At 45.6% G+C, this 21,853-nt stretch overlaps 1 protein-coding gene across 1 annotated transcript in view; it reads left to right on the plus strand.

Annotated features, from left to right (window-relative positions):
* The window catches only part of adgra1b (adhesion G protein-coupled receptor A1b), a 565,267-nt gene that overhangs the window by 338,061 nt on the left and 205,353 nt on the right, over nt 1-21,853 (plus strand). The window contains exon 11 of the mRNA XM_078413700.1: nt 14,502-14,663. Within this exon, the coding sequence (XP_078269826.1) occupies nt 14,502-14,663 (162 nt within the window). The remainder of the gene's footprint in view (nt 1-14,501; nt 14,664-21,853) is intronic.

The raw sequence follows: 21,853 nt of genomic DNA on the forward strand, positions 1-21,853 counted from the left end.
GTGTGTGTGTGTGTGTGTGTGTGTGTGTGTGTGTGTGTGTGTGTATGTGTGTGTGTGTGTGCGTGTGTGCGTGTGTGTGTGTGTGTGTGTGTGTGTGTGTGTGTGTGGTGTGTGTGTGTGTGTGTGTGTGTGTGTGTGGTGTGTGTGTGTGTGTGTGTGTGTGTGTGGTGTGTGTGTGTGTGTGTGTGTGTGCGTGTGTGTGTGTGTGTGTGGTGTGTGTGTGTGTGTGTGTGTGTGTGGTGTGTGTGTGTGTGTGTGTGGTGTGTGTGTGTGTGTGTGTGTGTGTGTGTGCGCATTGGGAAAAATGAATACTAGAAAGGATTAGTGATTATGCAAGATTGTGACTACGGTTGATTGTTGTAAGAAGTAGTGCACAAAGCAAAGTTCAAATTCTTTTTCCAGGTGCTTTTTATTTTGTTTTATTATGTTCACTGACTTAATGAACATAAGCACTGGGCCTGTACTCGCTGGAGTTTAGAAGAATGAGGGGGGACCTCATTGAAACGTACAGAATAGTGAAAGGCTTGGATAGAGCGGACGCGGAGAGGAAGTTTCCACTGGTGGGATAGTCTAGAGGTCATAGTCTCTGAATTAAAGGACGTTCTTTTAGGAAGGAGATGAGGAGGAATTTCTTGAGTTAGAGTGTGGTGGATCTGGAATTCTTTGCCACTGAAGGCAGTGGAGGCAGTCAGCCACTCATTAGCTCCATCCAACATCGCCCATCTTTCATACAATTGGAACAACGGACCAGGAACTCAACTAAACCAATCCTTGAATTATATAACCATCCAGACCAACTAAGACTGTTTCAGCTACTCACTGTACCCCAGAATCATCCATGTTTGGAATCTTTTGCCACCGCATATAAAATCTGCTGCTGACTGTAAATCTTTTAAACTGTTGCTTACAAACACTAAATTTTAAATCTGCAATTGCATGCACGAGGGACTGCACGTTTATAGCCCAACAGCGGCAGTTGGTGCAGTATCAACAAGACAAGACAAGATTTAATGCAGTGATAGATAGATTCTTGATTAGTACGGGTGTCAGAGGTTATGGTGAGAAGGCAGGAGAATGGGGTTAGGAGGGAGAGATAGATCAACAAACATTGAATGGCAGAGTAGACTTGATGGGCCGAATGGCCTAATTCTGGTCCTATCATTTATGATCTTATGATAATGTGCTTATGGAAGGACATTGAACATCTCTCTACACAGGAATAAATCCTAGGCTCCTAACTCTGGCTTTCACTTCCCTGGCAACATCTGGCTACTGCTAGGATGGTTTACTGAGTGTGTAGAACTTCTCATTTCATCTCTACTACCCGTGGTGCAAGAACAGAATACCGTATTAGGCCAGGGGGACACTGTAGGCCCCGACGCTGTAGGTCCCAACAGTTTAGGTCCCGACAACCTAGGTTTCCGATATCTTAGCTCCGGACAGTCTACATCCAGAGGCCCGGGTGCCGCCTGACGGAGGTTGCATAGCAACCCGCTTCCCGGCCCGGGCGGCCACCATTGGTGGAGCGGGAGCACGTGGCCGCTGGCTGGGTGACGTCATGTGGCCCTTCGAGCCAGCACCACCGTTCAATGTGATCATGGCTGATCATTCTCAATCAGTACCCCGTTCCTGCCTTCTCCCCATCTATCTATCTAGCTCTATCCAGCTCTCTCTTCAATGCATTCAGAGAATTGGCCTCCACTGCCATCTGAGGCAGAGAATTCCACAGATTCACAACTCTCTGACTGAGAATGTTTTTCCTCACCTCCGTTCTAAATGGCCTACCCCTTATTCTTAAACTGTGGCCCCTGGTTCTGGACTCCCCCAACAATGGGAACATGTTTCCTGCCTCTAACGTGTCCAACCCCTTAATAATCTTATATGTTTAATTGTAAATACAACTCCAGAAAAGCAGTCTGCATTATTCTACACATAAGCAAAAAAATACAGCTAAGGTGCTACTTATTGCAATTCATAGCAATAGATGCACAGATAAGTTTATTTTGTCAATGTAATCAGGGCAAACAGAAATAGTGTGCAATGCACTATCATTTTAACGTATGATTTTCCAGATTAGAGAAATTCCCACAACAAAGTTCTTTAAACTCTTATTTGCCTGTGGCTGTCCACATAATGGGCCTTGAATGTTGCTTTTGGTGTTCACTTACTTGTGCAAACAAAAGAGGATATTGTCTTTAAGCTGAGCACAGGATGTTTGACTTGGCCTGTTCTGAACAATCCTTCCAGCTCTGGTTTAACAAAGGTGGAGAGCCTAGCACACGGAGTGGCTTGAAACCAAATTATATATTGGCATTTCTTTTGGAAGAAGAAATGGGATTTGAAAAAAAATCTTCTGACATTTCTCCGGCAATTACTTTCTGGCAAACTGGAAACTTGTTTTTTCATGATTAAACTCCAACAAAACATTCTACCGATCAGCCCAGTTTAGAGTAAAGTCAGCAAGTTTTAAATAACAGTGATAAGATTGGAATTCATTCATTGAATTTTTTTTCCTGTTTTTCTTCTATTTGGAGTAATAATTTTGTTCACGTGAAGAACGAAAAGTGACACAAACAATTGTGCCCGAGTGCAGCACATTTCATTGCTGGAAGAAACCACACTACCGTCAGCAGAGAACCAATCTCCTTCTTAAATGTGTTCCTGCAGCATTTGTGAAATAAAACCATCACATATCTGGACCTGCTGTGAAACCCTTCAAATCAGTTAGGGAAAAATTGTAAAATAGATCACAGTAACTAGGACAAAGCTGTAGGATGTGCAGTTCTCAGGTCTGAAAGATTTCCCAGGAGCTTTGACTGCCCCTTTCAAGATCTTTATATTACTGTAATTGCAGTATTTCACGTGGACCAAAGTCATTGTCTCAGGTCCCCACTGAGTACTCTATTCCCCAGTCATCATCCACCTCCCTGCCGAGCCACAGTCAGATACTGAGCCACACTGTTGCCAACCACACTATCTGATTTGACCCGGAACTGAACTTGCGACAGAGAGCAACGCAGCACAGGAACGAGCCCTTATCTATGCTAACCATGATGCCAATCCAACATCCCATCTCTCTGAACATGATCCATTTCCTTGTATTCTGGGTCTGTTCATGTGTTTCCTAAAATGTCTCTCATATGTTGCTGATCTATTTGCTTCAATCACCTTACCGGCCCGGTGGTATGAACGTTGACTTCTCCAACTTCAGATAGCTCCTCTGTCCCTCCCTTCCCCTCCTCCTTCCCAGATCTCCCTCTATCTTCCTGTCTCCACCTATATCCTTCCTTTGTCCCACCCCCGACATCAGTCTGAAGAAGGGTCTCGACCCGAAACGTCACCCATTCCTTCTCTCCCGAGATGCTGCCTGACCTGCTGAGTTACTCCAGCATTTTGTGAATAAATCGATTTGTACCAGCATCTGCAGTTATTTTCTTATATTACCTGGCAGCATCATGCAGGCACCTACCTACCACTCTGGGCAAAAAACACATTACACTCTTTTCCTTTAAGCATTCCCCCTATCACCATAAACCTATGATTTATAATATTTGGCATTTCCACCTTGGGGAAAAAGTCTCTTGTTTTGTTCTCCATCGCTTGCTACGTTGTCATTCTGCAAGTCAGCTGCTGCTGGGAACTTCCAGCATTATTTGTCACCTCTTGCATGGCTGTGGATTTGCTATGTTTCTAATGTTTTTTGCACTAATGTCCTGTTGTTTGCACAGTCTTCTTTCTTTTAGAAATGTGATGCATAATTGATGTAAAATTGATGCATCATTGTTTTTTGTGCGGTTTATGTGTCTGTGATGATGCAAGATTTTTCACTGTGTCTGCACCTTGCCGTACGTACTCATGCATATATTAATAAACTATGAGCTACGAGGAGGATGCCATGAGGCTGCAGGGTGACTTGGATTGGTTGGGTGAGTGGGCAGATTGCATGGCAGATGCAGTACAATGTGGATAAACGTGAGGTTATCCACTTTGGTGGCAAGAACACGAAGGCAGATTATTATCTGAATGGTGTCAGATTAGGAAAAGGGGAGGTGCAACGAGGCCTGGGTGTGCTTGTACATCAGTCATTTAAAGTCAGCATGCAGGTACAGCAGGCAGTGAAGAAAGCTAATGGCATGTTGGCCTTCATTGCGAGAGGATTTGAGTTTAGGAGCAAGAAGGTCCTACTGTAGTTGTACAGGGCTTTGGTGAGACCGCACCTGGAGTATTGTGTGTAGTTTTGATCTCCTAATTTGAGGAAGGACATTATTGCTATTGAGGGAGTGCAGCGTAGGTTCACCGGGATGGCGGGACTGACATATGATGAAAGAATGGGTCGACTGGGCTTGTATTCACTGGAATTTAGGATGAGAGGGGATCTTATAGAAACATATAAAATTCTTAAAGGATTGGACAGGCTCGATGCAGGGAAAGTATCCCGATGTTGGGGGAGTCCAGAACCAGGGATCACAGTTTAAGAATTAAGGGGTAGGCCATTTAGGACTGAGATGAGGAAAAACTTTTTCACCCAGAGAGTTGTGAATCTGTGGAATTCTCTGCCACAATAGGCAGTGGAGGCCAATTCAATGGATGTTTTCAAGAGAGAATTAGATAGAGTTCTTAAAGGTAGCGGAGTCAAGGGATATGGGGAGAAGGCAGGAACGGGGTACTAATTGTGGATGATCAGTCATGATCACATTGAATGGTGGTGCTGGCTCGAAGGGCCGAATGGCCTACTCCTGCACCTATTGTCTATTGTCTATTGATGGCTCCCACTGATTAGCTCTTAGGGCTAAAGAAATCAAGGGATATGGGGAAAAAGCAGGAACGGGGTACTGATTTTGGATGATCAGCCATGATCATATTGAATGGCGGTGCTGGCTCGAAGGGCTAAATGGCCTACCCCTACACTTATTTTCTATGTTTCTAATTCGACTTGGCTCAGCTGTTCAGATACTCTCCAGACCTTCTCCATATCTTAACGTAAACCGTCCCATTTATTTATAACTTTCAAATTTGCGGATCCTCAATGACTTGATTCAAAGCCTCAGTTTCAAGATTCTCAAACCTGTGTACAAACCCTTTTGCAGCTTCAGCCTCCATCTGTAATCTTCTCTAGCCTCAGAAAGCTCAGCACTCTGTGACACTCTATTTAAGGCTAATGGACAGAAGTTGGACTATTAACCTCACCATTTACAACTGTGTCAGATACCTTAGCCCCATTCTTCTTGAAAGGTACTGTGCTTTTTTCTCTCCTTTAAAAGCTTACCTCTTTGACCTATTGTGATCACAAATCCTAATGTATCTGTATGCATCCTAATAAGCATGTATTTTCACATGGGCAGCTTGCAACCCATCGGTATGACTTCAATAACCCTTGCTTTCCCTCTCTCTCTGCCCCCCCCCCCCCCCCCCCGCCCCATCCAAATTCTCTGACTAGTTCTACTGTCCTCCTGATTAAACATGACTGATTGTATGAAGGTAGACACAAAAAGTGGTTTGCACGGTGTGTAGATTTGATATGAGTAGATTTGAGGAGAAGTTGGACAAATAACTTTGGGACTGAAAGAGAGTGAGTCCACTCTATACAGGACACAAACATATTCAATTAAACAGAGCATAACCTGAAAAACTTGCTTTAACATTGCAAGACATCTCGGAAGTGCTTGGAAAGTGAATTATTTGAAAATAATTAGGTTTATATGCTTAGGATAGACACATAATGTTGAAGTAACTCAGCGGGACAGGCAGCATCTCTGGAGAGAAGGAATGGGTGACGTTTCAGGTCGAGACCCTTCTTCAGGCTGATTGTATGCCTCGCTATCACCTTCCCCTCAGCTAACCATTCTACATTTTCCTACCAGCATCTGCTTTGATCTGTCATTTTCACACCTTACCTTTCCATTTCTCTAGACACCCTCTCCCCTGACTCTCAGTGTGAAGAACTGTCTCCGAATGTCTTGGAATGTTAAAGCAAGTTTTTCAGGTTATGGTCTGTTTAATTGATTACGTTCATGTCCTGAAAGGAGTAGTCATAGAAACATAGAAACATGGAAGATAGGTGCAAGAGTAGGCAATGCGGCCCTTTGAGCCAGTGCCGCCATTCAATATGATCATGACTGATCATCCAATATCAGTACCCCGTTCCTGCTTTCTCCCCATATCCCTTGATTCCTTTAGCCCTAAGATCTATATTTAACTCTCTCTTGTAAACATCCCGTGAATTGGCCTCCACTGCTTTCTGTGTCAGAGAATTCCACAGATTCACAACTCTCTGGGTGAAAAATGTTTTCCTCATCTCAGTCCTAAATGGCCTATTCCTTATTTTTAAATTGTGACTCCCTGGTTCTGGACTCCCCGAACATCGGAACATTTTTCCTGCATCTAACCTGTCCAATCCCTTCAGAATTTCATATCTATATACTAAAACTCTTGTTTGTTTGTTTGTTTGTCACAGCCAAAACGGTACACGATAGCGCAATAATTTTAGGCCCACCTTACTCACCATCGTACCTTTGGTGCTAATGGAAGAAGTTTCATTGAAATCGGTGTTATATTTTTAAAGTTATTCACATTTTAAAGTTTAAATCTATCTCCTAGGGAGGGAGGAGGGAGAGAGGGAGGGAGGGAGGGGGGTGGAGGGAGGGGTGGAGGATAAGTGGGGTTGAGGGCGATGGAGTGAGGGAAGGGGGAGGGGGAAGAGAGTGGGGGAGAGGGGAGTGGGAGGAGGGAGGTGGGGGGAGGGGAGGGGAGGGAAGAGGATGGAGGGAGAGGGGGAGGAGGAGGGGGGAGAGTGGAGGGCGATGGAGTGGGTGGGGAAGGGGAGGGGGAAGAGAATGGGGAGGAGTGGGGGGGAGAGGGGAGTGGGAGGGAGGGGGGTGGGGGGAGGGGAGGGGAGAGGTTGAAGGGAGAGGGGGAGGAGGGCGGGAGAATGGAGGGGGAGAGGGGAGGGGGTGGGGGGAGGGGAGGGGGGAGGAGGGGTGAGGGGGGAGGAGGGGTGAGGGGGAGGAGAGGGTGCTGCACCAATGCAGGAGAGATTTGGGCCCAACGGGTCCACTTGGTCTAGTATTTCTAGAACAGTCACTCTCTTTGAGCCTCACAGTTATTTGTCCAGCTTCTCCTCAAATCTACTCCTATCAAATCCACACTCCGTTCAAACCACTTTTTTCAGTCCTGAAGATATTTCACACGTTCAACAGCTGAAGATAATCCATTTTTATTTCCTTTTCATCACGCTGAACTCAGGAATGCAATGGAGAATTTAGTACTTGCCTGAATGCTTGCAATCGCAGCAGCTCTCGAACTCAAGATCAGCTTGTATTGATTTCTTTATTCACCTCTTGGATCTTTTGAAATGGGGAAAATATATTTCTTTATGTGTTCAGAAAGCAGGTTGAATAATATCATTCCCACTTCAGGCAGCAGATCTAAAGAGTGTCTTCAATTCAATCCTTGAAATTGGCTGGGGCTGAAATGATTGCTATTTTCCAGTATTCATGTGCTCCCGAATAACCACAATATCCCATGAAAGTCAGTCATGTGCCCTCGTTACATTTGCTTGCAACTCCAGACAATTTTGTTTCCTGACACTGCATTGCGTTTATTTTATTATTATTCTAAAATGAGGTTAAGTATATAGAGCAGAGTTGCCGATTTTCGCATCATTTTCAGAGAAGCATTTTGCATTGTGAAATATCCTAAAAAGACAAATCTCATCTGTTACGTCAGGAAGGTGTTACAATAAAATATTTATAATATTACGGTAGCGCAGCGGTAGAGTTGCTGCTTTACAGCGAATGCAGCGCCGGAGACTCAGGTTCGATCCTGACTACGGGTGCTGCACTGTAAGGAGTTTGTACGTTCTCCCCGTGACCTGCGTGGGTTTTCTCCGAGATCTTCGGTTTCCTCCCACACTCCAAAGACGTACAGGTATGTAGGTTAATTGGCTGGGTAAATGTAAAAATTGTCCCTAGTGGGTGTAGGATAGTGTTAATGTACGGGGATCGCTGGGCGGCACGGACTTGGAGGGCCGAAAAGGCCTGTTTCCGGCTGTATATATATGATATGATATGATATGATATGATACACCAAAACCATCAGCCAAATATATCAGCCGAAACATTATGACCTGATGAGCCAAAACATTATGACCACCTGCCTAATATGCTGTTGGTCCTCCGTGTGCAGCCCCATACGCAGCAGGGTGCGATGCACTGTGTATTGTGACACATTCCTCCCGTGACCACCATTAAAGTTTTCTGTGACCTGTGCCACAGTCGACCATCTGTCGGTTCGGACCAGACGGGATAGCCTTCGTTGCCCTCGCGCATCGATTAGCCTTGGGCGTCCAACACCTTGTTGCCGGTTTGTGGTTTGTCCCTCCTCGGACCACTGTCGGTAGGTACTCACCACTGCTGACCGGGAGCACCCCACAGCCAATAGACAATAGATGCAGGAGTAGGCCATTCAGCCCTACGAGCCAGCACCGCCATTCAATGTGACCATGGCTGATCATCCACAATCAGTACCCCGTTCCTGCCTTCCCCCCCCCCATACCCCCTGACTCCGCTATCATTAAGAGCTCTATCTAACTCTCTCTTGAAAGCATCCAGAGGATTGGCCTCCACTGCCTTCTGAGGCAGAGAATTCCACAGATTCACAACTTGCCGTTTCAGAGATGCTCTGTCCCAGTCGTCTGGCCATAACAATTTGGCCCTTGTCAAAGTCGTTCAGGTCTTTACTCCTGCCCATTTCTCTTGCATCCAACATGTCAACTTCAAGAACTGACTGTTCACTTGCTGCCTAATATATCCCACCCCTTGACAGGTGCCATTGTAACAAGATAACCCCAATGTTATTCACTTTACCTGTCAGTGGTCATAATGTTTTGGCTGATCGGTGTAGATGAAAGGAGATGGGGGGAAAGGAGGGGAGGGATAGCGTGGATTTCTTTCTCCCTCCCTCCCATCCTCGGTACCCTTCTACCGATATCCCTCCCTCTGGCTTTACATTTCACTCCACTTCTCTCCTTACCTGACACCCCTTTGTCACCTTTTCATCTCTAGCCTTTATCTACCCGGCTTTCAGTCGAAACCCCTCTCACTTGTTTTGACCTGTCGTTTGCCAGGCTTTGAATTGTCCCCATTTCTTTTCCAGCTTTCTCCCCCCCCCCCCTCCCCCCCCCCCCCTCCCCCCCCGACCACCACCCCCACCACAATCAGACTGCAGAAGTGTCCCAATGCAAACCATCCTCTCTGTCCTTTCCTTCCGCAGATGCTGCCTAAGCACTTTGTGTTTTGTCCCAGTGATGATGCTGGTGCATGACTGGACAATATTGTCATCTTTCCAATCACTTGTGCGGCCTGTGCCATCCGCCCACTCAAAGAAGAACCCTCTGAGCAAGTTCTTTAAGTTCGGCACAAAATGCTGGAGTAACTCAGCGGGACAGGCAGCATCCCTGGAGAGAGAAGGAATAAGTGACGTTTCGAGTTGAGACCCTTCTTCAGCTCTCGACCCGAAATGACCCCCATTCCTTCTCTCCAGCAATGCTGTCCGTCCCGCTGAGTTACTCCAGCACTTTGTGTCTATCTTTAGTGTCAACTAACATCTGCAGTTCCTTCTTACACAAAGTTCTTCAAGTTATTGACTTACCTAGCTCGTAATCAATGCCCCCCCCCCCCCCCACCCACTCCCACCGCCCTCTCTCCTCTTGGCAGCAATCCACAACCTTAGCAAGTTGCTGATCCCACCCACTCTGTGTAGTTAGGAACTGCAGATGCTGATTTACACTGAGGATAGACACAAAGTGCTGGGGTAACTTAGTAGGTCAGGCAGCATCTCTGCAGAAAAAGGACGGGTGACATTTCGGTTTGGGACCTTTCTTCAGACTGAAGCAGGGTCCCGACTCAAAACATCACCCATTATTTTTCTCCAGAGATGCGTTCTGACCGGCCGTGTTAATCCAGCACTTTGTGTCTATCTTCGATCCCACTCATTGATCACCTGATTCCCACATTCTCCACCCTGATCTGGCAAAAACACAAATGTCACTTATCCACATTCTCCAGAGGCTGCCTAACCTGCTAAATTACTCCAGCACTTTGTGTCAATAGACAATAGACAAAAGGTGCAGGAGTAGGCCATTCGGCCCTTCGAGCCAGCACCGCCATTCACTGTGATCATGGCTGATCATCCACAATCAGTAACCTGTGCCTGCCTTCTCCCCATACCCCTTGATTCCACTAACTCCGCTATCATTAAGAGCTTTATCTATCTCTCTCTTGAAAGCATCCAGGGAATTGGGCTCCACTGCCTTCTGAGGCAGAGCGTTCCACAGCTTCACAACTCTCTGGGTGAAAAAGTTCTTCCTCATCTCTGTTCTAAGTGGCCTACCCCTTATTCTTAAACTGTGGCTCCTGGTTCGGGACTCCCCCAACATCGGGACCATGTTTCCTGCCTCTAACGTGTCCAATCCCTTAATAATCTTATATGTTTCAATAAGATCCCCTCTCATCCGTCTAAATTCCAGTGTATGCAAGCCTAGTCACTCCAGTTCTTCAACATACGACTGTCCGCCATTCCAGGAATGAACCTCGTGAACCTACGCTGCACTCCCTCAATAGAAAGAATGTCCTTCCTCAAATTTGTAGACCAAAATTGCTCACAATACTCCAGGTGCGGTCTCACTAGGGCCCTGTACATATGCAGAAGGACCTCTTTGCTCCTATACTCAACTCCTCTTGTTCTGAAGGCCAACATTCCATTGGCTTTCTTCACTGCCTGCTGTACCTGCATGCTTATTTTCAGTGATTGATGAACTAGGACACCCAGATCTCATTGTACTTCCCCTTTTCCTAACTTGACACCATTCAGATAATAATCTGCCTTCCTGTTCTTATCACCAAACTGGATAACCTCACATTTATCCACATTAAACTGCATCTGCCATGCAGCTGCCCATTCACACAACATGTCCAAGTCACCCTGCAACCTCATAGCATCCTCTTCACACTTCCATCCTTTTGCATATTAGCCTGTATCTGCAGTTCTTCGTTCCCCCCCCCCCCCCCCCCCCCCGACTAGACCTCCAGCACTGCATCCGAGACTCACTGCTCCCACTAGATCCATCCCAGCCCCATCCAGCAGTCCCACTTCTCTAATTTGACTCCCTCCACACGAACAATTGACATTCCACCTGGTTGATACTCTTCCCCGAAGGCTCAGCAGCCCTTAGAATTTATGATCAGCGCCCAAAAATTTGGCCAGCTGCACACAACTGTCTCACGTGCCTTTGCTCGTTCCAACCAAATTCTGGGTCCTGGCGTATCAGCATTTTTCTGTATGCATCTGCCTTGGTCAAAGTAGTCACTGGTGGCAGTGCTGTTAAAGTAACCCTAACATGTTTCTCCAGTGCATCCTGATATCCTGCATTCTGTAATCGGATGGTCACATCGCACAGTGAACCGGCACACAGACCTACTTGAACTTTATACTGTTTTAAAACTGTTTCTAATTTTGTTTCACTGGGTTGTATAAATTTATACTGATTAGCCAATTAATTTATTGCATCGTATGGATGGTGCATTCCCAATCTCGTTGTACCCCTGTACAATGACAATAAAGATATATTGTATTGTATTGTATCGTATTGTATCATCACCTGTAAAGGAGATGGTTCTGGAGGACATTGAAACTAATTCCTTAGCCGTGTACACCATTAAATTCACAAAGCATTAGAATACAGTCATTCAGGCAACCCACAAACTGACAAGTTCCTGGTTTAAAACTTCTAATTGATGGGTAGAAGCCCAGAGTCCGGTGGTGTGCCAGACATTGCAGCTATGAAGGTAGACACAAAGTGCTGGAGTAACTCAGTGGGCCAGGCAGCATCTTTTGGAGAGAAGGGACGGGTGACGTTTCGGGTCGAGAACTCTGGTTTTGTATCTTTCATTATATATGATTGTCCAGATTATCTTCTAATCCGTGTCCTCTTTAGGGTGCGCAGAAAACAAATCTGGGACGTTTGTTGTCCAAGAGCATCCTTTCGAAACCATCTATAAACCTCAAATGTAATGCAGTAATTCTCTGCCCAAGCTTAGATCTTGTGCTGATTATCCCGTTTGCTGGAAGGGGCTGCTTGATTATCACGTTATGAACTGAGTTGAACACTTTTTAACTGTCAGCAACTGAGAGTTGAACTGAGTTGAACACTTTTTAACTGCCTGTTTTCCTGGACATAGAAACATAGAAAATAGGTGCAGGATGAGGCCATTTGGCACTTCTCCCTATTGTGATCATGGCTGATCATCCACATTCAGTAACCCGTGCCTGCCTTCTCCCCATACCCCTTGATTCCACTAGCCCCGAGAGCTCTATCTAACTCTCTTTTTAATTCATCCAGTGAATTGGCCTCCACTGCCTTCTGTGGCAGAGAATTCCATAAATTCACAACTCACTGGGTGAAAAAGTTTCTTCTCACCTCAATTTTAAATGCCCCTCCCTTTATTCTTAGACTGTGGCCCCTGGTTCTGGACTCCCCCAACATTGGGAACATTTTTCCTGCATCTAGCTTGTCCAGTCCTTTTATAATTTTATACATTCCTATAAGATCCCCTCTCATCCTTCTAAATTCAAGTGAATACAAGCCCAGTCTGTCCTATCTTTCCTCATATAACAGTCCCGCCATCCCGGGGGTTAACCTCGTGAACCTACGCTACACTGTCTCAATAGCAAGGATGTCCTTCCTGAAATTAGGAGACCAAAACTGCACACAATACCACAGATGTTGTCTCACTAGGGCCCTGCACAACTGCAGACAATGGGGCGGCACGGTGGTGCAGCGGTAGAGTTGCTGCTTTACAGCGAATGCAGCGCCTGAGACTCAGGTTCGATCCTGACTATGGGTGCTGTACTGTACGGAGTTTGTATGTTCTCCCCATGACCTGCGTGGGTTTTCTCCAAGATCTTCGGTTTTCCCCCACACCCCAAAGACGTACAGGTTTGTAGGTTAATTGGCTGGGCAAATGTAAAAATTGACCCAAGTGGGTGTAGGATAGTGTTAATGTGCGGGGATCGCTGGGCGGCGCGGACCCGGTGGGCCGAAGGGCCTGTCTCTGCGCTGTATCTCTAAATCTAAATCTAAAGAAAGATCTCTTTTTTTTTTTTTTTTTTAACTTTTCAAAGACTTTATTCAGCACAATCACATGATACATCACATCAAAACCACATTCAGAGGTTACAAAACATCAAGTAATCATTATAATACAATGTTGCCTTCATTATTTACAATGCTCTCAACCCCCCGCGGTGACCAGCGCCCACGGAAGGCCTCCAGAGTCCCTGTGGACACCGCGTGTTCCCTCTCTAGGGTCACACGCGCACGGACGTAGGCCCGGAAGAGGGGAAGGCAGCCGACTCTGGCAAGACCATCGACCGCCCGCTGCCTGGACCCGCGAATGGCCAACTTGGCCAGGCCCAAGAGCAAACCGACAGGGAGGTCCCACCCCCCCGAACGACCCTCCCCACCCCCTGCCTTGTGTCCAAACACTAGAATCGTAGGACTAAAGTGTAACCAAAACTTGAGGAACAACCCCTTCAGATATTGGTACAGGGGCAGTAACCTCTCACACTCCATATACACGTGGAACACGGTCTCTTCGTCACCGCAGAAAATACAGGCGGTCGGCGAGCCCGTGAACCGACTCAATAGTTTATTACACACCACCGCTCTGTGCAACACTCTCCACCCCAGGTCCCCGATGTAAAGGGGAACGATTCCCTTATAGAGAGACCCCCACTGAGGACCGTCCCCGTCTTCAGGTGGTAACACAGACAGAAAGAAAGATCTCTTTACTCCTGTACTCAAATCCTCTCCTTATGAAGGCCAACATGCCATTAGCTTTCTTCACTGCCTGCTGGACCTGCATGTTTACTTTCAGTGACTGGTGTACAAGGACACCCTTGTGGCACAGGAAAGCTGTCTGCCCAAGGGCAATGCCCTGAAGTGTGGGCTTCAGGTTATGAAGACTGAACGTCAGCAGCCTCAACCATTCCTATTTGTATTTTTGAATACATGTGCCAAATTTTGTATTTTCCCAATTTGTGAAAAATTGCATTTGAGGGATGACCTGGGCACAACATTCAGACTTGTAATGGGCTGAATAGCTGCCATTTGCAGCTACAAAGAAACTTGATCAAACATTGAAATTATCTTTTCCTTTCTGAATATTACTAACAGCTTTTCTTGAACATCTTAGCTTGGATTGAAAATTTCTACTTTTGGTTTGAGCATCATATAAAAAGGGAGGGTAAATTCCACCGTGCTAATAAAACAATGTAACGCTTAATTGGTACTAATGCTAATGTTTGACCAGATATCTACGACAGCTATTGACACCACTTTTTATTAAATGGTGAACCGAAGTTTAAAAGATACTTTAATTTTTCAGTTCAGTGATATGTGGAAATGAGTCAGCTAAATATAACTGTGTTTGTTTGCTCCACAGCTGGGAGAATCCATCACAGAAATCGCCAGCAACATGATGCTCGTAGATGAACACATACTGTGGATGGCCCAGAATGAAGAAAAGGCTTGCACCCGAATTGTTCAGTGTGTGGAGCTCATTGCAAACCTTGTGTTGAGCAGCAATACACAGGGCATTTCAAAGGTACTCATCAATATGCTAAAACTCTCGTTTGTTTGTGTGTTTGTTCCTGAACTACAGCCAAAACGGTACACGATAGCGCGACAATTTTAGGCCCACCTTACTCACCGTCGTCCCTTTGGTGCTAATGGAAGAAGTTTTGTTGAAATCGATGTTATATTTTTAAAGTTATTCCCATTTTAAAGTTTAAATCTACCTCCCAGGGAGGGAGGGGCGAGGGAGGGAGGGAGGGGAGAGAAGGAGGGAGGGAGAGGAGGGAGGGGTGGAGGGGGTTGAGGGGGATGGAGTAGGGGGCAGGGGAAGGGGGAGGGGAAGGTGGAGGGGAATGGGGGAGGAGAGGGGGGAGGGGTGGAGGGGTGGAGGGGGGGGGAAGTGGAGGGAGGGGAGGGAGAGGGGGGGAGGAGAGGGTGCTGCACCAATGCAGGAGAAGTTTGGGACCACTTCGTCTAGTTTCAATATCACATTTCCTTAGTTGATTCGAAAAGGATGAAGGGATTCACTCTGTTTCAAAATATTGTGCGTGTTTGAAGATGATGCCACTTCAGCTAGCAGCTGTTCTATTCATTTGTGAACATTTATGAAAATGAGTTAATGAAGCATTGTTGGTAAGGAGGAATATATTTGGTAAGCCTCTGTTCAGTGAGATGAGTCAGAAAAGCAATTCCTTCATATTTAAAAAAGATGATTTTATTTTTGCATATCTTTCATGCATTTGTTTTAACCTTCCATAAGCCATGGGTTGAATAGAACAGGCATTCCAGTATAAATGGACTCAATGCCCTGCTTTCCACTTGCTCTATGGTATAGGAGCGTGCAGGAAGGAACTGCAGATGCTAGTCTACACTGAAGATAGACATAAAATGCTGTAGTTACTCAGCGGGACAGGCAACATCTAGGGGCTCAGTCTGAAGAAGAGTCTCGACCTGAAACAATAGACAATAGACAATAGGTGCAGGAGTAGGCCATTCAGCCCTTCGAGCCAGCACCGCCATTCAATGCGATCATGGCTGATCACTCTCAATCAGTACCCCGTTCCTGCCTTCTCCCCATACCCCCTCACTCTGCTATCCTTAAGAGCTCTATCCAGCTCTCTCTTGAAATCATCCAACGAACTGGCCTCCACTGCCTTCTGAGGCACAGAATTCCACACCTTCACCACTCTCTGACTGAAAAAGTTCTTCCTCATCTCCGTTCTAAATGGCCTACCCCTTATTCTTAAACTGTGGCCCCTTGTCACCCTTTCCTTCTCTCCAGAGATGTTACCCGTCTCAGTTTAGTTTAGTTCGGAGATACAGCACGGAAACAGGCCCTTCGGCCCACCGAGTTCGCACCGACCAACGAACTCTGCACACTAGGACTATCCGACCAGCGATCCCCGCACATAAACCTGCCCTACACACATTAGGGACGATTTACAATTATACCAAGCCAATTAACCTACAAATCTGCACGTCTTTGGAGTGTGGGAGGAAACCGAAGATCTCGGAGAAAACCCACGCAGGTCACGGGGAGAACGTACAAACTCCGTACAGACAGCACCCTTGGTCAGGATGGTCAGGATCTCTAACGTTGTAAGCACTGTAAGGCAGCAACTCTACCACCGCGCCCTTTTGCCGCCCGTGCCGTCCCGCTGAGTTACTCCAGCATTTTATGTCTATCTACAGTATAGGAAATTGGACAGGCCACATGTCACAAAGGAGAAAGGTCAGTATGGGGTGGGGAAGGAGGAAGACGTTTGGACTTCATTCATGGTGGGTGAACGATGTCAGGGCTTCCAGGCTGGGCTCAGTGCATTGGAGGCAATGGTCTCAACCAGTTGTTGGCAGTGGTGATTATAAGGGGTGGAGTTAATGTGAGGATAATGCGGTGTGAAGCCAGAGGTCTTGGTTGGGTGGTGGTGAAATTAGGGCTATGGTTAGGACGGGGGATACAAAGGATACCTACTATATATTTTTTTAATTTGAAAAAAACAATCATTAAACATGTATATAGAAGAAATACAAAAACAGAACATGGTTTTCTTTACATTCACAGTGTTGTTTAGTCTATATTTTCAAGGTGTTTTCAGGTCTCTACATTTGTAATGTTAACACGGTCTATGTACAAGGCAGCATTGCTTCCTATGTGGCCTCTGGATAATACAAGTGTTTTGAGTGGTTTTTGCCCTGGGCTAAACTCCTCAACGTCTAGTTGCAGCAGGATCTTAGACTGCATTCCATCCCGACAGAGCCTTTATGTTGGCTATGCTAAGCATCAGCGCATCCTTCAGAAAGTGCTGCTGCAGCCTGGAGTGTGTCAGGTGGCAGCAATTCCTGATGGACATCTCGTTGCACTAGAAGACGAACAGGTGTTGGGCAGCGCAAAGTTGCCCAAAGTTTCACCAAGTTGATGATCTTCTAGCAACACTTGCTCTTTGTTTTGCATGTGTCCTTGGGAATAGACAATGGATCAGAGAGACCTCTGTAACACACAGGATTTATGTCGGAAGGAACTGCAAATGCTGGTTTAAGCTTTAGATGTACACACATTGCTGGAGTTACTCAGCGGGACAGGCAGCATCACTAGAAAGAAGGAATGGGTGACGTTTCAGGTCGACGCCTGAAGAAGAAGGGACTCGACCCGAAACGTCACCCATTCCTTCTCTCCTGAGATGCAGCCTGACCTGCTGAGTTACTCCAGCATTTTGTGTCTATACACAGGATTTACCTTGACGAACATACTTGCATCCTTTTCTGGACCTTCTTTGCAAATGCACAGTCCACACGAGATGAGTATAAGAAAATAACTGCAGATGCTGGTACAAATCGAAGGTATTGATTCGCAAAATGCTGGAGTAACTCAGCAGGTCAGGTAACATCTCAGGAGAGAAGGGATGGTCTGAAGAAGGGTCTCGACCCGAAACGTCACCCATTCCTTCTCTCCTGAGATGCAGCCTGACCTGCTGAGTTACTCCAGCATTTTGTGAATAAATACACACGAGATGAGTGATCATCTCATTCTCATCACAGGCAACCTGAGGACAACCTGACTTATAAATGAGACCAACCATGCAAGAGGGACTGATGGGGTGAGCCCCACTAATGCCAGCCATGCAAGAGCATTGTGCTTGTTGGTGAGTTCCAGCTGTGAGGCATTCTGCCAAATGGCTTTGATAGTCAACTGCAGATGCTGGTTTGCAAAAAAAAGACACAAAGTTCCAAAGCAACTCATCCGGATAGACAGCATCTACGGAGAACTTGGATAGGTGATGTTTTGGGTCAGGACCCTTCTTCAAACTGACTGGATTTGGGAACAAAGCTGGAAGAGAGGTTGGGTGTGGCAAAATCTGACGTGAGACTGGTGCGAGGGGTGGGGTTGATGGGCAGATGGTTGGACAAAGGCCAAAGATGAAGATACAGAAAGGTCTTTTTCTCTTTCAGACACTAGGTATTCCTTGGTCCAATTGCTCAAATTTGTAAGATTCAATCTCCCGTGGATAAAACAATGCTGACTATCCCTGATCATCCCTTATCTTTCCAAACGCATGTATCTCTTATTCCTCAGAATCCTCTCCAGTGACATTCCTACAACAAATGTGGTGCATAGCTTTCCGATGTTGTTGAAACCCTTCTTAAATAGAGGCACAACATTAACCACCCTCCAGTAACAATACCTCACCCTGTGTCTAACAATATTTCTGCCAGTTTTTTTCTCTAGTTTCCCACAGTGTCTTAGGATAAATTTGATCTGGATATATCAGTGAAGACATTGCCATAGCTTTCCCAAGTTCCTTAGTCTTAATGCCATTCTCTGAAATAAACAGAAGAGAAATATTTATTTAGGAGCTTGCACAGTACACATAGATAACCATTTTGGTTTCCATATTCTTCCTCTCGTTACCTTTTTTCCCTCGATATTTATAAAATCTCTTTGGACTCTCTTAAATCTTATCTGCTAAAGCTATCTGACTCCTTCTTATTTTCCCTCCTGATTTGCTTCATAAGCAGGCTCCTCAGTCCTCTTTCTCCCCCATGGAATGCACTTGATCCTAGCTGCCTGTACCTGAAGCACATTTTGTAGAGTACATCCATCATTCATGTGTATAATATCCGTCAAAGGCGTTCTCCCGCTCCACTGACCGGGCACGTGTCCATTCCCCTGTCCTACATGTAGTCAGTGGCATTCTTGAGCAGTGCAGGGCTATTTGATAATTTGAACTCAGGCATAGTACATGTTTGATGTGAATGGATCATCTATCCAGAACAGACCTGATCCGATTGGTGATGACCTTGGACAGGATCTTGTAATCTATGACATGGGTGCAGCGTAGGTTCACTAGGTTAATTCCCGGAATGGCGGGACTGTCGTATGTTGAAAGGCTGGAGCGATTGGGCTTGTATACACTGGAATTTAGAAGGATGAGGGGGGATCTTATTGAAACATATAAGATAATTAGGGGATTGGACACATTAGAGGCAGATAACATGTTCCCAATGTTGGGGGAGTCCAGAACAAGGGGCCACAGTTTGAGAATAAGGGGTAGGCCATTTAGAACGGAGATGAGGAAGAACTTTTTCAGTCAGAGAGTGGTGAAGGTGTGGAATTCTCTGCCTCAGAGGGCAGTGGAGGCCAGTTCGTTGGATGCTTTCAAGAGAGAGCTGGATAGAGCTCTTAAGGATAGCGGAGTGAGGGGGTATGGGGAGAAGGCAGGAACGGGGTACTGATTGAGAGTGATCAGCCATGATCGCATTGAATGGCGGTGCTGGCTCGAAGGGCTGAATGGCCTACTCCTGCACCTATTGTCTATTGTCTATTGTCTATTGGGCCACAATGTGTAGGCTATAACAGGGTTATATGCTGGTAAGAGGTGTTAGATCACTTCACCGATCCGCACTAGGATCCACCTCGCCATCCGCAGGTTGAACATTCATCGCATAGAGTCCTTGTCTTCCTCCTCCTGCTCATCCTCCTCTTCTTATTCTCTTTCTTCATTGTCAGTGATGTGTGGCTACAAAATTTACAGGACATCAAATTCTTCCAAGTGCCAGACATTGTGACTTTAGACGTGGTCATTCAGTCCTCTTTAAGTCATGCAGGAACCATTGCAGCCTGCCTGAACTTTGCGAAGGTGGTGGCTAAATATGCATGTCCAGGTGCCTCTGTGAGAATCAGGAAACAATTTGGTTGTCCAGAGAGTCTGCAGGATGTCCCCCAAGTGCTTTGAGCAAACGATTTTCCATTCTGCATAAACAGATTAATGTGATAAAAGTTCCAAATTATCTATAGACAATAGACAATAGAAAATAGGTGCAGGAGAAGGCCATTCGGCCCTTTGAGCCAGCACCGCCATTCAATGTGATCATGGCTGATCATTCTCAATCAGTACCCCGTTCCTGCCTTCTCCCCATACCCCCTGACTCCGCTATCCTTAAGAGCTCTATCTAGCTCTCTCTTGAATGTATTCAGAGAATTGGCCTCCACTGCCCTCTGAGGCAGAGAATTCCACAGATTCACAACTCTCTGACTAAAAAAGTTTTTCCTCATCTCTGTTCTAAATGGCCTACCCCTTATTCTTAAACTGTGGCCCCTGGTTCTGGACTCCCCCAACATTGGGAACATGTTTCCTGCCTCTAATGTGTCCAACCCCTTAATAATCTTATACGTTTCGATAAGATCCCCTCTCATCCTTCTAAATTCCAGTGTATACAAACCTAGTCGCTCCAGTCTTTCAACATACGACAGTCCCGCCATTCCGGGAATTAACCTAGTAAACCTACGCTGCACGCCCTCAATAACAACAATATCCTTCCTCAAATTTGGAGACCAAAACTGCACACAGTACTCCAGGTGCGGTCTCACTAGGGCCCTGTACAACTGCAGAAGGACCTCTTTGTTCCTATACTCAATTCCTCTTGTTAGGAAGGCCAACATTCCATTGGCTTTCTTCACTGCCTGCTGTACCTGCATGCTTCCTTTCAGTGACTGATGCACTAAGACACCCAGATCACGTTGTACGTCCCCTTTTCCTAACTTGACACCATTCAGATTCAGACTATTAGGTCGAGAGGGGAATGCAGATGTCGGGCAAGTTTGTATTCCCATTTACCTACCCAGGCTCAGCGGCCAAATCAAATGGAGAGGACACTGAAAAATCACCCTCTCCAAGCAGGACAACGCCAGGCAGCACCATCATCTCCCACAGATGGACGGATGCCAGAAGTCCCAAAACGTGCACATCATTCTGCCTTCAAAGGGGTTACAAGACTTCTCCCTCCAGCTGCTATTGCTAGAACATCAGGTTCTGTTCTGAAGATTTTTTTTGAGAGTCGAGCTGTTTATCGATCATATCCCCTTCAATATTCTTGTTTCTCACTTTGCCCATTCCCAACCCAACCAAAGAAGTATATCTCCACCAGCCCCTGTTTCTTTTCTATCAGATTGGTTAAAGAGATGACCAACATTCCTTGTTTAACCTATTCACTGCCATTTTGTTTTACACACACTATTGGCCATGACCTGAGTATACTCAGGGTGGCACTGAACAGGTTAAGGGCCATCTGGGAACTCATGGAAACAACAGGAAACTAGTTATTGGCTTGTGGAATAATGTTGGGAGATTAGTAGAAATCTTAAGTATTGTCATGAACATCAAGGTGTGCTGCCAGACCTGACCATAATGGGGTTTTTAAAAGTGTCTTCAATTGGAAAATCATGAAATATTCCATGGTGATACATGATGACATCTATAATGGAGTTCAAATAATTACTCCTGCATTTCAGTAAAAGTATAATAGGATTCTCGGCATTTAAAATTGATTGTTAGGCTGCACTCATTGAGTCAATAATACCATTTTAGATCAGTGCAAAAATGTGTTGAACAATTATTGCCCTGATACTTTGTTTTGTTCTCTATCTAATTCTGAAACATTCTCATCCCTTACCTTTCAGTGATCATTTTAAAAAAGCCTTAGCTGTAAGCAATTAATGAAAACTTCTTAATGATCATTCAGCTGAAACAAATACCAAATATTACAACAGGGGTCAACTTTTTGAATAGCTGCACTAATTAGGTTTTTCTTTCAAAAATACAGATTACTTTGCAGTTATGTAAATAGCATAATGTGATCTGGCCAGCTATTTGTTGACTGCATTCCAAAGATCGAGTCCAAATTACATTAAACAACAATATCGTAAATGTAATGCAGCGATTTCAA

Source organism: Rhinoraja longicauda, chromosome 16 (assembly GCF_053455715.1).
Source record: "Rhinoraja longicauda isolate Sanriku21f chromosome 16, sRhiLon1.1, whole genome shotgun sequence".
Lineage (NCBI taxonomy): Eukaryota > Metazoa > Chordata > Chondrichthyes > Rajiformes > Arhynchobatidae > Rhinoraja > Rhinoraja longicauda.